Source organism: Rhinatrema bivittatum, chromosome 18 (genome assembly GCF_901001135.1).
Source record: "Rhinatrema bivittatum chromosome 18, aRhiBiv1.1, whole genome shotgun sequence".
Taxonomy (NCBI): Eukaryota; Metazoa; Chordata; class Amphibia; order Gymnophiona; family Rhinatrematidae; genus Rhinatrema; species Rhinatrema bivittatum.
In genome coordinates, this window is record NC_042632.1 from 60430986 (window position 1) to 60453688 (window position 22703).

Below are 22703 nucleotides of genomic sequence, written 5' to 3' on the forward strand. Positions count from 1 at the left end.
AAAGGTGAGGCACAAGGGTTGAAGCCGTCTGAGACTGACGGATGCAACAAATGGAGGTTCATCCAGGCCCGGTGATTCTGATGGCTCTGGAGTGGCTGCGGCATCCATGGTTTTCAGACTTGATCAACCTAGCGGTGGATGGTCCTCTTTGGCTCACCCATCTGCCGAACCTACTGTGTCAGGGACCAGTTTGTTTCGATCAGACAGTGATTCTGTCTAGCTGCATGGCTTTTGAGAGGCGGCGTCTGAAGGAAAAAGGTTATTCAGACGCAGTCATTGCTACACTTTTGCAATCTAGAAAGCCTTGCACCTCTCTATCCTACGCGAGGGTGTGGAGCGTTTTTGATCCCTGGTGTTCTGGCCGGACAGTGGACCCCAGAAGAGTGTCTATGCACCATATTTTGGCCTTCCTTCAAGATGGTTTGGCAAAATGGCTGTCTTTTAATTTGCTTAAGGTTCAGGTGGTGACGCTGGGTTGCTTCCGAGACGAGGTTTGTGGTGCATCGCTTTCGGCACATCCAGACGTTGTCCGTTTTTCTTCGAGGCATGAAACTGCGCCCTCCCGTTTGACAGCTGTGCCCATCTTGGAACATTAATTGGTCTTGCAGAACCTCTGTGCGCCCCCCTTTGAGCCTCTGAGGCAGGCGACTATATAGGATCTCACTTTGAAAGTGGTCTTTTTGGTGGCGATCTGTTCGGTGCACAGAATTTCCAAACTTCAAGCTCCTTCTTGCAGGGGGAGTCCTTTTTGAGAATCTCGGATGAGGGGATTTCCTTGCGAACTGTGCCTTCTTTCTTACCCAAGGTGATGTCCTCCTTTCACGTTAATCAGTCGGTGGAGCTCCTGTCCTTCTCAAACTTAGATCTGGCAGCGGCACACACTAGAAATGTGTGATGCATGGACATCAAACGAGCCTTGCTGAGATACTTGGAGGTCACAAATAATTTCCGCTTGTGAGATCACCTTTTTGTGTTGTGGAGCGGTGCCAAGAAAGGGCATAAGGCATCCAAAGCCACTATTGTGAGGTGGTTGAAAGAGATAATTAATTCCACATATATTTGCCAGGGTTGCCCGATTCCGGAAGGTCTCCAGGCGTATTCTACTCACTCTCAGGCAGCCTCATGGACAGAGTGTCTGTTAATGTCTCCTCAGGAGATCTGTAGGGCGGCTACGTGGAAGTCATTGCACACCTTTGTCAGATATTATTGCTTAGATGTCCATTCCCCAGGGGCTGGAAATTTTGGCACAAGTGTGCTACGAGTGGGACTCTCCCAGTCCCACCCTACTTAGGGAAAGCTCTGGTACATCCCAGGAGTCTGGACTGATCTGGGTATGTACAGGGAAAGGAAAATTGGTTCTTACCTGCTAATTTTTGTTCCTGTAGTACCACAGATCAGTCCAGAGTCCCACCCTTGATTAGCAAAGGGTATTGGGAGAGTCCGCTTGATCTGTCTGACTGTTTTTGTTGTATGATCTATGAAGAGGCACAGGTTTTGTTGATCCCTCACAGGTTTTTGGTGTGAGGGCGTTTTGTTGTTGCTGTTTTATGGTTATCCCCTTCCCCTGCTCATTTGGGGAGTAGGCATAGTTACTTAATTCTCCTTTATATCTCTGGCTTGGTTACAGATCAATACTGAGGGACTGCAGAAGGCACCTCGTCTTAAGTGTCAGTGTCAGTAAAACTTTCTCTGTCTCCATCTGCTGGTAGGGAGGCAAAACCCAGGAGTCTGGACTGATCTGTGGTACTACAGGAATGAAAATTAGCAGGTAAGAACCAATTTTCCTTTAGGGTGGTGGTCTTCCTGGTGTGTTGAGCGGGGTAAGTCTAAACCTTTGCTCCTGCTAAAGGTTCCATAAAGTGACTTTGCTATTCTGTGTCCATCCCATGAGAAGACTTACCTCTTAAAATTAGGAGCATATTCATGAGCGGTGGTACCTTTTAAAACATACATGTGCAAATGTGCGCAAGATTAAAAATTCTAGTGTCTCCTCACTCGGGCGCCTATACATGCACGTAAGAGTGCACGTGAACTTGTTTTAAATCAACCTCAGATTGTGGGTTCTTTGGGGATAGGGAAATACCCCCAGTACCTGAATGTAATCCACTTTGAAGTATCAAAAAGTGGAATATAAATACACGTTTTTTTGTCTTTCAGTATGACCCTGCTCTGTATTTATTAATCTTATTCTCTCTTTTAGAGTGACTCGGACAGTGACTCAGAATCAGCCGATGATATTTGAAAGGTGGTGACTGCTGACGGCTGAAACCTGTCTGCTCTTTTCTGTTCACTACAAGGGATTTTCTTCCATTTCCGCTGGCACACGAAGCATCTTATCCTGTAGAGACGTCTTATGATTCTGCTGTCCCTTGTATCGCTTCTTCAATAAAGTAACAGCATTGCAGTTCCTGCTCCTTCTGCTTTGTTGCTCGTTTCCCAGCAGGGAAGGGGTGATTTTAGGGCACTGGTGGGGAAACTGTCGTTCCCCTGGTTTCTAGGGCTTTATACATGGAAATGGCTGTTATAAAAGAGCTTGGGACTCATTGCACATAAAAGTGCACAAGTCCCCAGTTTCTTGCTTATTTTTTATGCAAACTGGTGGGGAGGCATTCCAAGGACCAGAGTTGAGACTATGCACACACCTTTTGAGATGCATATTTCAGTCGCTGTCTGCATAACAAAGTTAGCTGGATAAGGTTATCAGGCCAATTTTGAAGGTATATTCAATAGTACAGCCACAGTATTACAGCTCTTTGGCACAACCAAACTTAGCCGGATAAGATACCCAGCTAACACATCTCCTCACCGAAACATCCTCGGAACACCCCTAAGTTATTCAGTTATATATTAGCTGCATAATAAGATACCCAGCTAACCATCTCCTCCCCGAAACATCCTCTGAACACCCCTAAGTTATCCAGTTATATATTAGCTGCATAATAAGATACCCAGCTAACCATCTCCTCCCCGAAACATCCTCTGAACACCCCTAAGTTATCCAGTTATATATTAGCTGCATAGTAAGATACCCACCTAACCATCTCCTCCCCGAAACATCCTCAGAACACCCCTAAGTTATCCAGTTATATATTAGCTGCATAATAAGATACCCAGCTAAAATTTAGCCGGATGTGCCCAAATATTCATTTAGCTGGGTTATCCAGCTAACTGCCTCTGAATAAGAACCTCATGTTTTTTTATTTTAATCTGCACAAGTTCTGTCCAATGAGGATCAGGTGTAACTCTGTGCGAGTGATTCTCTGCCTGTAACAGCCACTTGCCTGAGCATTATCAAAGCTCACTAATGCTCATTGCTTTGAAAGTGCAGGATAAAGTCTGCACATTAAAGGTGCAGGCAGACGTTAGCCCAGCACACTGTTATAAAATGACCCTCTACAGGATATTTACAGAAGAGTAAATAGAGTACTAGAGTGGATGCTCATACTCAGCTGAAGAGGTAAAGAGACTCAGTCTGTGCCTTCCTGCAGAAGCTGAGCAGGGTGCATCTCCTCTCATGCAGGGGTAAGCCCTGCTCCTCCTATGCAAGGCTGAAGGGCTCCTCTGATATTCCAAGAGAGCAGCAGGGCTCCTGGCCCAGTTATGCAGTGCTTGTCCCTTGTGGGGAATACAAGAGAGGCCGATTCTGTCCTGCCCGTGAGGTTAAGTCCCTGGAGCTGCCTCTTTCCCCACAGTGTAATAATTAAAGGCACTTCAGGGATACCCAATTCCGTGTGACTTGTACTTTCTCTCTCCATGAGTTTTGGTGACTGATTTTAGCAAACCTTCAGATGATCCTTCAGGATAACCTCTCCTTTTTCTGGAGATAAGATTATCAGTCAGAGATAATAAACACACTTTGTATTTTATAGTGGTCCAAAACCAGATTGTATATCAATAAAAAAAACACCTTTCCCTTCCAAACAGAATGTTAATTGATTCAACACAACTTTCTCCATTATCTTATCCAGGAAAGGTAAACTTGAAATTGGTCTATAATTTTCACACATGGAAACATTCACTTCAAAATGGTCTCACTACTGAGGTTTTCAGACAAGTTGGAAATCTTCCAGCCTGTAATGATGCATTTACCATGGCCACAATCCATCCAGCATTATTTTAAGAAAGATGCTTAATCAAATAAGTAGGACAAGGATTATTAGGACCTTCTGATGGGTGCATTTCCACTAATATGTTCTGTTTGCTAACCCAATGAACTCAACTGGCTTCCCCCCAAAAAATTAGCTATCTGTTTACAATCTCTATCTTGATCTTCTACAGTTACACTGCGTAGTAACTTCCTGTTTTTATTTTAAAAATTCATTTAAAAAACCGCACAATCTGGCATCCCTTCCACATTACGCTGTTTTCTGCCTGGCAACAATGAATTCACAACTTTAAAAGCTTCTCTAACAGCACATTCCACAGATTTTATTGAATTAGGGAAAAACTTGTTTTCTTTCTTTTAAAATTAGGTTCATAGACATTGACCTTCACTCTCCAGCACTCACCTGTTCTTCACAGCTCCCTACGCACCATTCTTTATTCTTCCATTTCCAAGGAGTGGATTGGTTTTGTTAGGGGCTAAATATACTGTACCCTGCCAGTAATTTACTAATTAAGATCTTGGCATCTGGATTGATTATGACCTGAGCCTAAAAAACTGCATTGCCATAAAAACGCGAGAAGGCTTTCATAAACTCCAGATCCTAAAACATCTCAAACCATTACTATACCCGAATGACTTCAGAACAATTCTTCAGACCCTCATTTTCTCAAGTCTAGATTATTGCAACGCAATTCTCCTAGGACTACCTAAATCCTCACTAAGACCACTGCAATTACTTCAAAATGCTGCGGCACGCGTTCTAACCGGAAAAAAGAAGTTTGATCACATCTCCCCAACCCTAAAAAACCTTCATTGGCTACCTATCTCACAAAGAATTAAATACAAATCCTTAACCATCCTACATAATGAAATATACAAAGACAACAATTCAACCCTGGACAACATGATTACAATCCATAAATCACCCCGTTCTTCAAGATCTTCGGACAAATTACAACTATTCATTCCTCCTCTCTCATCTGCAAAACTATCCTCTACTAGACTTAGAGCATTCTCTATAGCCGGACCAAAAGAATGGAACTCTATCCCAGGATACCTAAGTTCCATCAAAGATCCCAAAAATTTCAAAAAAGAACTAAAAACATGGTTGTTTAGACAATCATACACAGAATGATATGATCTATATCTATATTTAACAATTTCAACCTCATCTTGAACCCTAATACTTCTGTATAATAAGTTTATGCAAAATTTAAAACTACTTGGCATCTTTCTAACATGTTACTCTCCGCTCTTTACTGAGATGTTATATGTTTATTTTACTCGTTGTATTGTATTATATTTATAATTTATATCTGTTCTATGTAATGAAGTTGTTACACTGTAAACCGGAATGAAGGCTCCCAGCTATATTTCGGTATAAAAAAAAGAACATACATAAATAAATAAATAATTACCTGGTGTTAACCCCTGGTTGGAGTACATAAAATGACGGAATGGGACTTCCCTATTGTTTAATGGTAACTCCTTAATAATTTGTTTGGCTAAGTAGATGGTGACGTGGACCTCAATGACTCGGATAGAGTCAAGTCCCCTCCATGGTCTGCAAGGCCATGCCTAACCTCAGTGCTGGCTAAATAAGTGGAGCAGACATCAAAGTTCGAACTTTCAAAATATTAACTTTATTTTCTGGATGAACCAGCCAGCAACTATTTACATGGATGTGAAGCACGTTACAAAGTTATTCACTGAGTACATAAGAAGTTCCTAGGCTTCCATAGTCAGAATCACATAGCACAATTAACTTCAGGGGACATAAGTTACATCACTCCACCTTCATATCTTTGCCACCCAATCACCTTTCCAAGCAATTATTCCCCATGGACCAACCATAAGAGTCAGTTTAATTCAGATCCTCTTAAGCCAGATCTAAATCCCACTGATATGCAGACATAAGGGGAAAAGCACAGGACTGCTTCTGTGGCCAAGTCCAAAAGCAAAGCAAGTCAGCTTTGCAAGAATTTTCTGGAAGGCTCCTCACAGTAAAAATGTTGCTAGCCGCCATTTTTTATGGGTTTGACAGTTGCTTGTTTTTTTATTCTAATTATTACTACCCTCATTAGGATTTGGGGGTAAATGCACTGACTTAAGAGAAACCTGAAGTGACTACATGGTGCCGTAGATATTAGCACAAGAAGCTTGCTGGGCAGACTGGAATGGACCATTTGGCCCTTTACTGCTACTATGGTTAAGGAATGGGGTTCACTCTGTAGCATAACCCATACAAAATTCTCACCCAAAGGGGACCCACCCAATGCAACTCCCTATCTACATCCTCGAATCATTGACCTTCCCTCTAGACTTCACAGCTCCATCCTTCTAGTGTAGTTTCCCTTGAAGGGACACCTTTTCTCATTCTTCCCTACTCCTCAGCTCCCGGTTCACTTCCTGTGAAGGAGAAATGACTGCTGCTTCTTCTCGCCTCCTGGTTAGGAGGAAGAAACTGTTTCTTCTTGGCTTCTTGGAGGGGCGCCTACTCCTGCCAGCCCACAGGTCCCTGTCTCCCACCTTACTCTGGAAAGGGCGGGTACCACTTTTATTCCTCCCACTTCATAGGAGAACCCTATGGGCTCCGTACTGAAAGTGCGTTCAGCACTCTATAGCCAGTGAAGTAGAACTTATCCAGCTATCTTTCAGCCACTTAATTTGTGGGCGGAGCAGGCAGCACTACTTCTCTGGTTAAGTTAATCAGATAAGTAGCAATTGTGCCAAGGCACTGGTGAAGGTGTATCCCCAGCTCAGCTGTCCGCAGGTCAGACTCCTCCAGACAGTTTATTTATTTATTTTATTTATTTAAAAATGTTTATATACCGCTTTTACAATTCGGAGGAATTAATCAAAACTGTTTACAACCAAACATACATAATAAATAAACTTAACAAATAAAAACAAATTAAAACTAACAATTAAAATAATAACACAATAAACATTCAAGACCTGCGGTTTTTTAAACAATAAAATTACAGACGGAGTGAATGAAAAGAATTGTTTCTTATGGGAGTTGTATGAATTGAAGGGGATACTGCTGTTGTAATAGATGAGTGAATGTTTATGTTAAGAATTAGGAGTTAAGGAGTATGCTTTCTGAAATAGATAAGTTTTAAGTGATTTTTTGAACTGTTGAGTAGAAGAAGTAAGACGAAGATGATCTGGGAGTGAATTCCATAAAACAGGGCCTGCTACTGAAAATGCTCTTTTTCTGGTTAATTCAAATTTTGCCAATTTGACGGTGGGAATATCTAATAAATTTTTTGAAAGAGATCTAAGATGTCTGGAGGGTTTGTATATACGGAGGTTTGTGCATAGCCAAGTGGAAGAGGTGTTATAGATAAGAGAATGAATGATTGATAATACTTTGAATTGAATTCGATATTTAATCGGTAACCAATGAAGAGAAAGTAAGACTGGTGTAATATGAGTTCTACGTGAGGTACCTACAAGCAACCGAGCGGCAGAATTCTGAATCAATTGTAAAGGGTATAAAGCAGAGTCAGATAATCCTAAGAATAAGGCATTACAATAATCCATACCCGAAAAAATTAGGGACTGTAAAACTGTACGGTAATCGTTGAAAAAAAGAAGAGGTCGAATTCTTTTCAATAAATGCAGTTTATAGAAAGATTTTTTTTGTGATATTAGAAATATGATTAACCATAGAAAGGTTGGAGTTAATTGTAATACCTAGACTAACAGAAGAGGTACTAACAGGGATGAGAATATTTTTGAAGCTTAAATGAGAAGGAGGGCCTATGGTAGATTCTGAAATAGATGAAAGATGTGTAATCATGGTTTTTGAAGGGTTCAGTTTTAGACGGTTGTGGTCTAGCCATGTATTAATAGTAGAAAGGACCAAAGTTATTAAAGAAAAAGTTTCCGACCATGAATTTTTAAAGGGAACAAGCAACTGAATATCGTCTGCATAAATTCGAAAATAAACATTTAAAGTTGTAAGAATGTGACAAAGGGGAAGCAAATATATATTAAAAAGAATTGGAGACAGTGATGAACCCTGTGGAACGCCAGTTGAAGAAATGTATGAATCTGAGCAGTGATTGTTGACATGTACATATAAAGAGCGGTTAGTTAGAAAAGATCGAAACCAAGAAAGAACAGTAGATTGAATGCCTATGGACTGTAAACCTGATATAAGTATTTGATGATTCAGGGTATCGAACGCAGCGGAAATGTCTAAAGAAATGAGGATGTAATCTGTATAAGCGTCGAACCCACAGCAATGCAATCTGTATAAGCGTCGAACCCACAGCAATGCAAGAACAAAAAGTTTGTGTCCACTACACCTTTACAGTTAAAAAATGAAAAAAAAAACTACACAAGTTTCCAGAGCCCCTCAGTTCACTGTGGGAGACAAATGAGCTTAGCCTTCTGGCCAGCAAAGTGCCCTGCTAGGCAGTAGCACAACACTCCCCTTCTCCCCTCAGTTGTACTGCAGACCATGCTCCTCCCAGTCCTTAAAAAAACAGGCAAAAGGATCAAACAAAACTTAGAGTAATCCCACTTACTCTGTTTCCATGTTGGTGCCAGTAGTTTCCACTGCAAGGACCTCCACTTCCATGACTTCCTCCTCCCTGAGCTTCCTTCTAATCTCCCACCACATCCCCAGTGAAACCAGCACAGCCCCCGGGGAAAAAGGTGTTTTTAAAATTGTATTTGAACCAGTTTGATTGTTGGGGTGGCCAGTACGAGCCCATCACTTGTGCAAGGAGTTTGGGATCTTTAAGGTGGCCTGGAACAGCCCCTGTAGTAGGGATGCCGGTCTAGGCAGGAATCCGGTCCAGGTTTTCCTGCAGGCTCACTATCTTTACTGTAATGAGTCCAAAAGCAGGAAGACTAGGCTTGTGGCTTTTGTCAGTGAGTTGTCCAGTGGAGGGTCACTAAAGAAGTGAGGTGATCAGCCCTTGGGGATATTTTTTTGGGACAGTGCAGTTACTTTAATAAATTATACTAATGAAATAGAAGTGGCTGGAACTTGTATTCTGTCCCCAGGAAGGCTGAGAATATCTGTCCAGGGGAAGTTAAGAGGTTTTAAAAGTGGAATTAATTTATGGTGACATCAGAGGAGCAAGGATCTGCTCACTGAAGAAAAGGGGTCTGCAGGTGGAAACTGACAGAGAAGTCAAAAGTGCTGATCAGAAGCTCTGCCAGACTCCAAATAATTTTTGGTAGAGCCAACCTGCACCCAAGGGGAACAGCCACATGAACCAGTCACTTTTCTGTTTCTGTGTCCCTGAGGAGACTGGAAGATAGAAAAAAAGAAAAAATTGTGAGTTTAAATTCAAGGTGACTCCTCCTGCCCTGGTGGAAAGTAAATAAGGGGACAGGGTAGTTAAGAGTATAGAAGCTGAACAGGAACGCAGTCTAATAGAGCCTGTTCTAGTTAGAGGGGAGAGTGGAAGTTTGTGGAACGTGAATGCTGTTCTCCTGAAAAATTAAAGACAGGGGAACCTTTTGATTATCTGTGGTTTTCAGACACCCTCACTAGAAAGATTATTAGCAGGTGGAAGGTATTCAGGGAGGCAGGCTTTGTTGTTGATTTGGTATAGCAAACACCAAAAAACATAAAAGCCTCCAATGAAAATCCCTTAAGAACAGAAATTATCAAGAATACCCAGCGATATAAGAATATATAAGCCAATGAACTAATGTCCGGTATTGCTTTTCTTGGGGAATGACAGTTTAAAGGTCCAGAGCTAAGTACTGCTTTGCTCTATATATGAACCAATGAATTTTTTTTTTAATTTTATCTATTTTGCACATAAAAATTCTTAACTCTTTCATTGTTACTTTGAACAACTAATGTGAGAAATACTCATATTCAGATATATGTAATATAGTCTTCTCGATGGAACATAAAGAAGTGCGACAGTTCTGTTGAAATTGAATTTGCACTTATCTTAATTGTTTATATATGGATCTTCCATCCAGAATATTCCTTCCAAAATTCCAAAGCACCATCTTGCCCAACAATTCTTATATCCCTGGGTGTACTTGTTGATTTGGTATAGCCAGGTGGTAGGTACCTCCCCTGGAGATGGTGCTGATGGAGGAAGGCCCGACGTCAGTGACTTCAGGATCCATCTCCAGAGGAGACGGCCGAGACCCAGGGAACACATAAGTGTGTGCCACATTTGTGAGAGACACCCTAGGTCTGGCCAGACTAGCAGTCTAGCAGAGTCTAATTGAGGTCAAAAGAAAGCAAAACAAAAGACAGACAACTCTGAAAATCACAGCAAACACCTACCTAGAAAAAAGGACTCTCTGTATCTGACGTGCTTGGAAGAAACCTCACCTCCACGCAGAATAAAATAAAGACAAACACACAAAAAAGTAACAGTTATCCAACTTATAGATGGTTTGAGTTCAAAAGAAAAAAAAAGACACTGCAAAATCTCAGGTGTCCCAACAGAATCCTGTGATCCACAATGGTTGTCAGGTCCAAAAAAACCAAGGAATCCCCACCCTTCTCTAATGAATGTGATACAGCAAATCATTAAACAGATCTACCAGGGCAGTCTCTGTACTCAAAACTACCTTTGTTTCTGTTTCTCCAGTGTTGTCCCACATACAATGTCTGACTTCAGTTTGTCTGCATCTTTCTCTTGCTAATTTGTGATCACTTATTCTGTACTTGGAGAGGGTCTGTCTGTGCTTTGCACTGTGGCCATTCTGTGTGCGGATCTGTACCAGTCCAGCTTGTTGTTTTATAATCTGTATCTGCCAATAGGATGGGCATTAGTGTATTTACAGAGCTGTCTTTTCACAGGGTGAGCTGTTGCTGTGTGAGTCTTGGAGTTAGTGCTGGTTTGGGATGACAGGTTTGTTACAAATGTGCTGAAAGGTCAATGTTCAGAGAGTGAGTGAGTGGAAAAGTTACTCAGGTAGTTTTACCAGGTAACCTTGGCAGAATATATTCAATGGGAAGTGGGGAGAGGGGATTTGTATCTGAGGGGTGGATTTTAGGACACAAATTTACCTGCAAAAGAAGAGGCAGGATTGTTAGCCAGGTAAGTCTGGTCAGAAAAATTCCTGGACAAATATTGACCTCTGAGTGCATTTTTGTAGGGTTTTCTGCTGCATCAGGTCAGGACCGCTGCTGCTGCTAGTGGTTGGAAGGCATGGAGCACTGCTGCCATCTAATGGTGGCTGCTTTGATTGCAGTTGACGGCTATTTTAGTGTGAGCAAATTATTTTTTCTTTTCCGCTCTGTCACCCGTAACTGGAAGATATCAGATTCGCTTGATGACCTTTTTCACCCCCACCCCTCAAACTCCCATTTCCACCATTTTCCCCTCACAAATGACATGGATCTTTTGTTTGGTACAATAAAGGCCGCAGTTTATTAACCATACCCGAGCCCTCAAACAATACATACAATACATAAACCCCATTTTTCATATCTCAATAATGCCCCCCACCTCTTCCAGTGGTAGAGCTTAATTGATACAATCCTCTGAGCATCGGCCCCCCTCCTGCTCATTGTCAATCTCGTGTAGCAGCCCCCCCCGCACCACACGAGATTCCCCCCTTTCTGCCAATTTTTAACCATTACATAAATTCAGAACCTTATGGGCTCGGGTTTACCGCCACAGGAACAATGATTACTCCCTTATCATTGTGTCCGTCCCCCCCCCCCCCCCCCCAACTGCGGCCTCCCTATTCTTTATCATACGTTCCAAACCCTCCGGTATGTCATTATTAAAAAGATCCATGCCAATATCAGATAAATGCACACCGTCCGCCCGGAAGAAACCCGGAATTACCTCCCATGCCCATTCATGTTGTACCCAAAACCCCCCTTGCTGAACAACCCACTTCCCGATTTGTTTGTTCATCTTCTTCACACTCTTATACCAGAGCGGTATTCCCAGGAATTTTATCCTCAAAATAATATCTGACCACCCCAATGTCGTTTCCGGCATGACGTTGAACAGTGTACTGAAGTCCTTCTTGATGTTTATAATCAAGTCCTTGCAAGTCCCATGTCCGAGATCATTGCCTCCCAAATGTATTAACAACAGTTTCGGCATCCGCATCTCCAGCACACAGGTTTGTAAAAAAGGTAGCAGACCATCCCATCGCCATCTGACCTTCCAATGTAGATTTTCCGGTTCCATAAGGTCTATTTGCGGCTCTATCTTGCGCCCAATGAATAAAGGAATGGCCCACAACCCAGGCCCATTCCTGCTCCCCAGGACGCTGTCTCCGCTCTGCAAGAAACACATCAATGTTACTACATGCCTTCACCTCTGATTTTTTTTTTTTTTTGGTAAGCCCCACTTATTGATCCTTCCGAACATATGTCAAAAAGGCATTGGACTTCCAACGACCTATGGCTTGTATGGCGCTGCTCGTGAGACCGCGCTCCGCCGCTGAAGTCGCCGCCCCAATCCTAAACGAATGGGAAGTATACCTCTGTTCGTCCCATCCCACAAACCGTAACACTTTTTTCAGAACTTGAACAAACTGGTAAACCGTAACCGGCGAACCATCCTGGTGTAACAACAATAAACCACCCAGCCTAGGCCGAACTGCAACTAAGCGCTGCAAACACCGCACCGGGCACACCTGTTCATCCACAGCCGGAACGAAGGTTATGACTTGCCCTTTACCTAACTGGTCCACCTTAGAACGATGAATGCAGAGAGTCACCGACTCGTGACAGATCCACACATTCTGCACTAACAAGCCATTTACTACATCACCCTTTTTAGATGTCGCAACCAACTCAGTTACCCTCATAGCACCAAAAAATGCTAACACAAACGCAGGCTGGAATAAAAGCACTTCAAAGCTGGATACACAAACCTCACTCAAACTACCCACCAATACCCTCAAATCTTGATAACGAATGGGAAGCCTCCTATCCGGCTCCCTCCCTTTTTCCCATTTCCACCCTCTTAACACCCGCTGCAAGAAAAAACTCCCCCCGGGATTCCTCCATCCCTTCAATCTTTGAAAAAATGAAAAACCCGCCAACAATGAACGCACTAATGCCACCGAATAACCCCTGGCCTTTGCCCCTAATACGAATTCCACCATTTCCGTATCCTGTACCGGGTCTTCCCTCCACCCCCGTCCTTCCAAAAACTGACTTATCACTCCACAGCCCCTCAGATGCGCTTTCCAAGTAGCAGGCGCCACCGACTTCTGGATCAACGACCACGCTGAAGCCTGCCCAGCTTCCACCGGTGCTCTGGGAACTGCTCCCCTTCGGACCTTGCTCCCGGCGCTAGTGCTCTGAATTCCTGCCACTTAAAACGAGAGAGTGCATCCGCTATTACATTCTGCTCCCCCGGCACATGCCTCGCTCTAATCGTGACATTCAAAGTCAAACATTGGAAAACTAATTCCCGCAATAATTCTGATACTCTGGGACATTTAGCCGACAATCGGTTAATAACCTGAACCACACCCAAGTTATCACACCAGAACAAAACTTTCTTATTAGCTAACCACTTTCCCCAAATACAAAGTGCTACTACAATAGGCAACAGCTCCAGAAAATTTATGTTCCCCAGTAAACCATCCGCACCCCATTCTTCTGGCCATTGCGCAGCACACCAACGGCCTTGAAAATAGGCACCAAATCCTATTCCCCCCGCCGCATCTGTAAACAATTCCAACTCCCCATTGGTCACCTCCCTGCTTTGCATAATACGCACACCATTAAATGTCCGAAGAAATTCCTCCCAAACCTGAAATTCCTCCTTAACCTTCCGAGTCACCCTGATGAAATGGTGACTGGCACGTTTGCCCGCTGTAGTACTCGATAAACGCCTGATGAATGCTCTACCCATGGGAATCACTCTACAAGCAAAGTTCAACGCCCCTATCAGCAACTGCATTACTCGAAGCGTAACTTTCTTTTCCCGTCCCACCCTCGAGACTAAACCCTGTAATCGTCGCACCTTTTCTTCTGGTAAGCGAGATTCCATTGACTCGGAATCCAGCTCAATGCCTAAAAATACCAAACGCGATACCGGCCCCTCCGTCTTCTTCTCCGCAACCGGTACCCCAAATTGATTTGCAACCTGCAAAAAACCTGTTAACTGTTTCCTACAAAATGTCTGACTTAGCGGGGCCGACAAATAAGAAATCATCTAAATAATGTACAATTCTGCCCAACCCAGTACTCTGTTTAACCACCCAATGTAAGAATGTGCTAAACGCTTCGAAAGAAGCGCCCGACACCGCACATCCCATCGGCAGACTTTTATCTACATAGTATTGCCCCTCAAATTGAAAACCCAACAAAGGAAAACAGCTCGGGTGAATGGGAAGCAAACGGAACGCCGATTCAATATCTGCTTTTGCTAAAAGCGCTCCCTGCCCCGCCGACTGCACTAAACTCACTGCTTCATCAAACGAGGCGTAACGCACCGTACAAAATTCCCTTGGCATCTGCTCGTTAACCGAGAAGCCTCTAGGGTGAGACAAATTTAAGATAAACCGAAACTTACCCTGCTCCTTCTTTGGTGTAACCGCTACCGGAGATAAGTACTCAAAAGGCCCCGCCACCCTTCCTAACCATATCTCCATCCCAATTTTATCCCGAACTATCTCCGCATATGTGTGAGCGGACCTAGCGTTCCTACCCCTCCCCCCACGATTCGAACCCACAAATGGGATCACAAAGCCATCCTTAAACCCATCTTTTAAAAATGGCCCCACTTCCCTTTTTAGGATACTTGTCCAACCCTGCACTCATCGCCTGCAACGAGACCGGCGAAACAGCCAACTCATTCAAACCCTCAAACGTTTCCGCCTTTTCCTCTCGGCCCACTACCCTGTCCACATTTAAGGGCCGAATGAGCTCCTCCACAGGTAGCGCACGCGTGTCTGAACCTGCAATCTGGGAATAAACAGGCTGCCTTATTAAATCTCCAGCACACGTCATTCCCTCCCGCTTGAGGCCGGACCCCTTGCAAACCTTCCCCCCCCCCCCCCCCCCCCCCCCCCGTCTCCTTACTACCTCGAAACCCCTGAACTTCCCTAACCCCGCTGACAGCCCTCTGCACCCGCAGGCCTTTGTATGTCATTTGTGTTAACCACAAATTAATATCCTGCGACCCCCCCCCCCCCCCCCCACGACATGCCATTACTCCCTGCCATCTTATCCCGGAATAATTTCTCATCATAGTTGAGCCACGCCCAACCTTCGTAATCCCGGAACGCCCCTAATATGCCATCAGCATACGCTAATAATGCCCCATACTGTGACGAGTGCTAACCTCAAGAATCCTCGCACCCAATTAACTGTATTCTTTGCTACCTTAACCCCTCCAAACTTATTCTGTTTCTTCTTATCCTTCCTTTTACTCTTCTTCGCACCTCTCCTCCCTTCCAATAACCTAAAGATATTCACATACCTTCTCCTACCAATCCATCTCCTCAGTTTCCTAGGAACTCCCTCCCACAACTCGGCTAATGTTGCACACGCAGACTGCCCTGACCCATGTAGCGGACCCTCTGCCGACACTGCCGGATATTTCGGACCTGAGTCCGAAGACTCCTCGGACGAGTCTGAATCACTATCCGACGAATTACTCGAAACCTTCGCTTTTTTCTTCTTTTCCTTCCCTTTGTTAGACCTTTTCCTTTTTAAGTTCTCACCTGCACCTTGTGCCGTCTCCCGCACTCTTTTAACCTTTGTATCCCGACCTCCTGTTTCCGAGCCTGTACCTCTGCCCAGGCCATCTTCCTCAAAGTCCTGTGCCCTCCATGCCTCTTGCCGTGATGTCCCCGGCCGTGCATCATCCTGCGGCTCTGAAATACAAAATACCTCCCCACCTTCATCTGCCCTAGCCCTGTTCCCGCACCAGCCTTGCACCTCCCTTGTACCCTCTTTACTAATGTTAACCTGAAATGACTGGCCCGCAGTCTCCCTACGTGGCGCCAAACCCGCCGGACCGCTGCTTGGCAGCAGCGCCCAAGGCCTGTCTCCAACCTGTACCCAGTCCCTCCACCCCCATCCTATCCATAGCCCCCAGCGACCTCGAACCCTGCCTCCCATACCTCACCTCTCCTGCTATCCTCCCCTTACTCTCCTAAGCCCCGTGCCGTCCTGTCTTACCTTCTCGTCGCCTGCACTATTCCTATGACGCCCCTTGCTGGCAGCTGCCCGAGGCGTTCCAGTGAAAAACGCCCCTTTTCCTTTTTCAACCCACTCCGCTCTGCCAGCTACTCCTCCCGACCTTCTATAACTGCTACCACTCACCCCGCTCGCCGGGGATGGGTTCCTCCCACCCTCAAACTCGCCTCTACCCCCTCTCACGGCTCCTCGGGCTCTCCCCCGCCCCCTGCCAGCTGCTCTAGAATAACCATAGGAAGGGCACCTGTCCGCCACAGGACGGGCGGGCGATGACCCCGCCCGGGCAACGCTCGCTCCGGGGCGACAACCAGAACATCTCCCACCCCCTTGAGGCACCCGCCCGAGGGGGGGGGGGGAAGGCACCACCGGGTCCAAAAAACTAAAGGACGAAGCGGAGGCGTCGAGGGACACCTCCGCTACGTCATCAACCCCCTCCGCCCCCGTGAGCGGAGCCGAAACCGCGTCATCACGTGCGTCATCAGGCTCGGGGCCGCTCTCGCCGGAATCGGCAACCGCGGCCTCGAGCCTGCCCTCAGAAATACCGCCGCGCCTTCCAAGTTCAGCCGGAGGGGGGGGGGGGGGGCAAAAGAGGTAAGGGGAATAACGGGAGCGGGGAGCGCGCGCAGCCTGCGAGGACGCAGCCGGGGCAGCAGGCAGGACCACAAGGGGAGGGGCTCGAGCAGGCCGCACGGGAGGCCTGGCCTTGCACCGGGACACGCCTAGGCATCTTCCCCGGGGGACGGGGATGAAAGGGAACACCAAATAATTTACCCCCGCAGTGAGAGGGCAGCCCCTCTAGGCTCCCGGCAATTAACTATTGTGTCTAATATTAGTCTATCTTTATTTATTTATTTTTAAGCACAACGACAAAAAGAAACTTCCCCGCACTAGGTACCAGGCGGAAGACCGGGAATACCCAGCAGCTTCCCCTGTATTGGCGGTGTTATTTTACAGTTTATCCTTTATTTTATTATATTTTTCTAATGTCAGTGCCTACTACACTCAGCCTCAACGGTGCCCCCTGGTAAGGAGAAAAAGCCTCTGCTCGCTGCCTCAGCCGTTCCTTACAGACTGAGGCCCGAAGCCGTTTACCCATTATATCCTCCCCCTCCACCAATCACTATCCCCGCATTCAAATATTCCTCTTCCATTGGCTAACTTCCCCCCTTCTCCCTTATGTCCCTTCGTTGACCTTTCCTTTCCTCATTTAACCCTTACCGCTCACTTTACTTCAGTTACTAGCGCGGAGCTAGACAAGCTAACTCCACTTCATTTCTAGCCAGGTTACTGCCTCTCCTTGATCATTGCCTTCTCAGTTGCACCATCTTTCTGGGAGGAGGTCGTGGGAAGCGATGAGCTTGGAAAGAGATGTTGCTGAGAAGCTCTGGGTGCCACCTGCCTGAAACAGCTTAAAATCACCTTTATTTCCTCTCAAATCAACAACAGATTGTTGCAGTATCTGTGTGAAACCTCCCCAAATATATGGGCAAGTTTGATTTAAAAAAAAAAAAAAAAAAAAAAGTGAGATGGTGGCAAAATTACTGAAGAACAGATTAGGATAAAGCAAAAGCAATTGAATCCAAAATGGACGATGCCAGGGACCCTATGGAAAACTGATTACAAGCCTCACACGGTCAGTGGTGGAAGTTTTGGAGAGCAGACTGAGAAAATGTCCAGCAAAATTGCTTCAGTTAATAATTTGATTGCCGAAATAGTAAACAGATTGACGGGTTTATTTATTTATTTAAATATTTGGTGTGCCGTCATTCCATGTGAGAATCACTAGTTCATAAATATAATAAGTGTTGCAAGGTGGATAAACATTCATAGAAACGGAAGTAATGCAATGGTAGACGTCAAACAAGAAAACAGAGCTAGATTAAGGGGGCTTGCAAGGGGGGGTTATTGATAAACTTTATTTAGGTTATTTGAGTCATGGGAAGCTGGGTGTTTGTCAAGTCAAAGGCACTTTTGAATAGCCAAGTTTTTAAGTCACTTTTGAATTGATTTTTGTGTGTTAATGTTCAAAGTTCTTCAGGCAGGGAATTCCAGAGTTTTGGGCCGGCAATGGAAATCTCTCTCTCTCTCTAGTTAACATTAGATGAGAGCCTCTTAAGTTTGGGATTTCTAGGAGGGCTGTGATCTGAGCGTTCACGATGTGAGGTTTAAATATTATTCCCAGTAGATCGTTGTTGTTCAGGTTAATGTTTTTGAATATTATTGTTAGAACTTTATAATGAATTCTTGACTGTAGAGGAAGCCAATACAGAGCCATCAGTGTTGGGGTGATGTGGTCAAATGTTCTTGCTCCTGATAATTGTCTAGCTGCGGCATTTTATAGAAGTTACAAGGGTTTTAAGTGACTAGTCGGAAGACCTAGAAGTAAGGAATTGCAGTAATCAAGGTTTGAGAAGATGAGAGATTGTAAAACTGTTCTGAAATTTGTTGCGTTTAATAGAGGTTTCAATCGGCTCAAAATCTGCATCTTGTGGAAACCACATCTAATCAGTTTACCTTACCTTAAGTGAGGTGAGCGAGAGAACTATATCCATTGCTGGACCCAAACTATGAAACTCTCTCTCCTCCTGGGGAGCAGTGCAAACTCACCCTGCTCACCCCGCTCACTCAGACTGCCTCGCACAAGGAGAGAGAAGAGATTCTGCGGCTTACCCTTGGGGCCTGAGGGAACGGTGAGGTGAGGTGAGCTTCCGCTGTGGTGAGAGGAGTGAGGAGAGAGCTGAACTGCTGCTCTGGTGAGAAGCGGGAGGAAAAAACAGTTGAACTCTGAAGTGAGAAGGAGGAGGAGAGAGCAATTGAGCTCCCAGTGAGAAGAGGTAGGAGACTGCAACTGAGCTGGTGAGGTGAGAGGAGGCTGGAGAGCATTTAACCTGCTGAAGAAAAAACCATGACTGATTAAACCGCCTGAGGATGCCACCACAATGATCTCCCAACCTGAAATCTCCATCTGATCTATCCAACACCATCACCAAGTCTCCACCTGAAATCCCCATTAAATCCCTAATTAAGCCATCACACAAAGACATCACCCGAGTACACAAACTACTTAGAGACAACACAACATACCCTATCACTAGAAACCATCGGATCTCATCCTCTCCGTTTTCTCCCACCGTCTACCCCCCCCACTGGCTGACTGCACTGGGAGACCTCCCTAGGATGCTGCTTTGCTATTATCTCTGAAACATTACTGTCAAACATGGATTCAAAAATCAAATTAGATCCAATAACAGTTAATAGAAAGAATGGTGGCATTATGAACAACAAACAAAGAGAAACAGATAAGTAAGAGAAAAAATGTGTGAAGCTTGCTGGGCAGACTGGATGGGCCGTTTGGTCTTCTTCTGCCGTCATTTCTATGTTTCTATGTTAAAAATTAAATGGTTCAAATCATACCTAAATAATAGGTATTTCCAAGTATAGATAAAGAAAGGATGTAATATCAGATAAAATAGACCTTCAAGAGGATGACGTGATGTGCTAGCGGAGCAGACTTGTTCCTGCTCAGGTCCGGGCCCGTCCCAGCGATCGCGCTCAATCCGGCCGCACATTAGCCTTTAAATCGGGCTGCCGCTGCATCTGGAGACGAGGCTTACCACCACGGTTCATCTGGGGACGGAAACAGCGAAGTCAATGGCCTCCCAAAAAGCTAAAAAAGAAAAGGAAAAAACGAGGGTGGCCGAGGACAAAATGGCGGCCGCGCCGAACAGTGAGTCCCCCCCCCCCGTTGCCGCTCACCATAGATGACATTAAAGAGGCGATTCGAGAGGCCCTGGACGAGCGGTGGACTGGGCGTGCTGATCAGCTGAGGGAGGTGCGGGACACCCTTGCAGCTATACCGAGCCCGTACATCAGCTCTGGAGGACGCTGGCGCTGAGAACACAGATAAGATGGCGACGCAGGCAGCCACGATTCAATCCTTGACAGAAAAGGTGGAGGACTTAGAGAATAGAGCGCGTTGAGATGATCTTCGCTTTCTGGGGTTTCCAGAGAGCCTGGAAGACCGATCCCTCTGTGCTGTGGCTCCCAGAGGCGCTGGCCCTACCGCATCTCAAGGGAAAGCTTGTGGTGGAGAGGGCCCAGCGGCTTGGCATGAAGCAGCAGAATATGAACAGGCCGCGGCTGGTTATTGCAAAAATTTTAAACTCGGCGCACAAAGCGGAGCTATGGAGGGCATCACGGCAGAAAATGGATTTAAAATACCAGTCACATTCCATTCGCATGTTTCAAGATTTTTCGGCATCCGTATCGGCAAGCAGACGAAGTTTTTCGCAGATATGCTCCACATTACATAACAGGAGCATAAAATTTGCCTTGCTATTCCCGGCACGCCTGCGGGTATGGCATGACGCGCGAGTGCATAATTTTGTGCATACTCTGGCCACCTGATTGATGTCTGCATATATGTGGGGCGGCAGAGGTGGATAACATCGCCTGACGTTTTTAAGATAGGCGGGAAACTGAAGTTCCAGAGAACTGTGCTTACCATCCGTTATCTGCTCTAGCTGGATAATGGTTTGCAGTTTAGAAGCCTCTTGCCAAGCTCAGATGGTCCGCGTGTTTTATCCACGTACTTCCCCGGGACTAAGCCAGAACTGTTTTGTTTTTTCTATTTGTCCCTCATCCGTCTGTAAGCAGACCATGCTTGATGTTCTTTTCTTGTTGTTTTCTTTCCAATACTGGAGACCTATGGATTACACTGCAGTTCACTGGAGGCTTATGGGACTCTATGACTCCGCATCGTGAGGGCTGGATGCTGGACTGTTACTGGACTGCTAGAGTGGATTTCCTGTGGCCCTGTGTACTGTGATTTCTTTGATGTTTGAATTTTCCATTCTTGATCTCTTATTCAACTTGTTTGTGGGGTTATGGTCTCGGATTAGTGGGGTGGGGAAGTCACCTGTTAGATAAACGGAATGGTTGGCAGCCTCATTTTCCATGGGTGCACACGATATGAAAGGAGGAGCAGGGGTGATATGATTCAGACTTTCAGATTCTTGAAAAACTTTAACGATCCAAAGACAACGACAAACCTTTTCCGTCAGAAAAAAATCAGCAGAACCAGAGGTCACGAGCTGAGGCTCCAGGGAGGAAGACTAAGAACCAATGTCAGGAAGTATTTCTTCACGGAAAGGGTGGTGGATGCCTGGAATGCCCTTCCGGAGGAAGTGGTGAAGTCCAAAACTGTGAAGCACTTCAAAGGGGCCTGGGATAAACACTGTGGATCCATCAGGTCTAGAGGACGCGTATAAAGAGGAGGCAGCAAAATACTGCACGGAGCGGCAGTAGCCACAGAGGCATTCACGGAGCGGGATGCCAGTGGCCAGTGGTTGGTGTTCCACCTTCACGGAGTGGAAGGATGGAGGGCTGCTATCTCCCAATTAAAAAAAGAAAAAAAACCAAACAAAAAATTTAAAAAAACAAAAAAAACAGGGATGGGTTCATGGGCTATAGGTATTACCAATTATTAGGCATTTCAATATTAGATGATAGTTAATGTGTCTTTCAAGGCATACTTCACTTTCAATGCATATCCAGCATAGCTCTCTGCTTCAACGGCAGAGAGCTATGCTGCCGCTTACCCAACTAATCAAACTTAATATTTCACTTGGAAGCAGCTCCATCACTGCTCTCTACATTAATGGTGGGGGTGAAAGGGAAATAGAACCTAAGGTTACTAAGAGCCAAGAGAAACAGATAAGTATGAGAAAAAATAAGTGTGAAGTTTGCTGGGCAGACTGGATGGACCGATTGGTCGTCTTCTGCTGTCATTTTCTATGTTTCTATGACATATAGCGTACAATCGCGTGTATTCTTGTAAGTTGTGCTGGGGCGGTGCCTGGACACATCTGTGTGTGTGATTCTCATCCCTTTAGGGGGAACGTGGAGGGTATAGATGTTATGGAAATTTGGAGGGGGACCTTTGAATGGTTGGGTGGGGAAGGGGTCGGGGAGGGGTTAGTGGGTGGTTGGGGGGATGGAAACTGGACAGGAATTGGGAGGGAGGGGGATGAGAGAGGGGAGAGACGGGGACTTGGTAGCAGATTTGGGGAAGTGTGGAAGTGAGTATGAATGGGTAAGTGCATTGGCCAGGACATGGATTATGTGATCGCTTGTGGAATGGGAGGGACCAGATTCAGGAGGGTGGGGGCCTCAGCTGGGAGCGCCCATGGTATTCATGTAGTTTGTGGCGTTTAAGTGATGGGTAGTCCCACACGTGTGATTTCCTGGAACGTATGCGGGTTGCATTCACCTGTCAAGCGCTCCAAGGTTTTAGCTTTATTGAAAAAGAAGCGGTGGCGTTTCTACAGGAAACGCATCTTACAGCACCTGAACATGAGAAATTAAAGCGAGACTGGGTGGGGGAAGTGAGAGCGACAGGGGTGTCGCCCAAACCAGCAGGGGCTGCCATTTGAATTCACAAGAGGCTACCCCTGAAAATACTGCAGG

The 22703-nt window shown here is 45.4% G+C and overlaps 1 protein-coding gene across 26 annotated transcripts in view; it reads left to right on the forward strand.

The window, feature by feature from the left end:
• LOC115079838 (PE-PGRS family protein PE_PGRS33-like) overlaps positions 1 to 2404 on the forward strand; it is a 97489-nt gene extending 95085 nt beyond the window's left edge. For all 26 annotated transcript variants that reach the window (XM_029583740.1, XM_029583741.1, XM_029583749.1 and 23 more), the window contains one exon: positions 2201 to 2404. In XM_029583740.1, the coding sequence (XP_029439600.1) occupies positions 2201 to 2242 (42 nt within the window). In that variant the 3' untranslated portion in view covers positions 2243 to 2404. The remainder of the gene's footprint in view (positions 1 to 2200) is intronic.
• The last annotated feature ends 20299 nt before the right edge of the window (positions 2405 to 22703 follow it).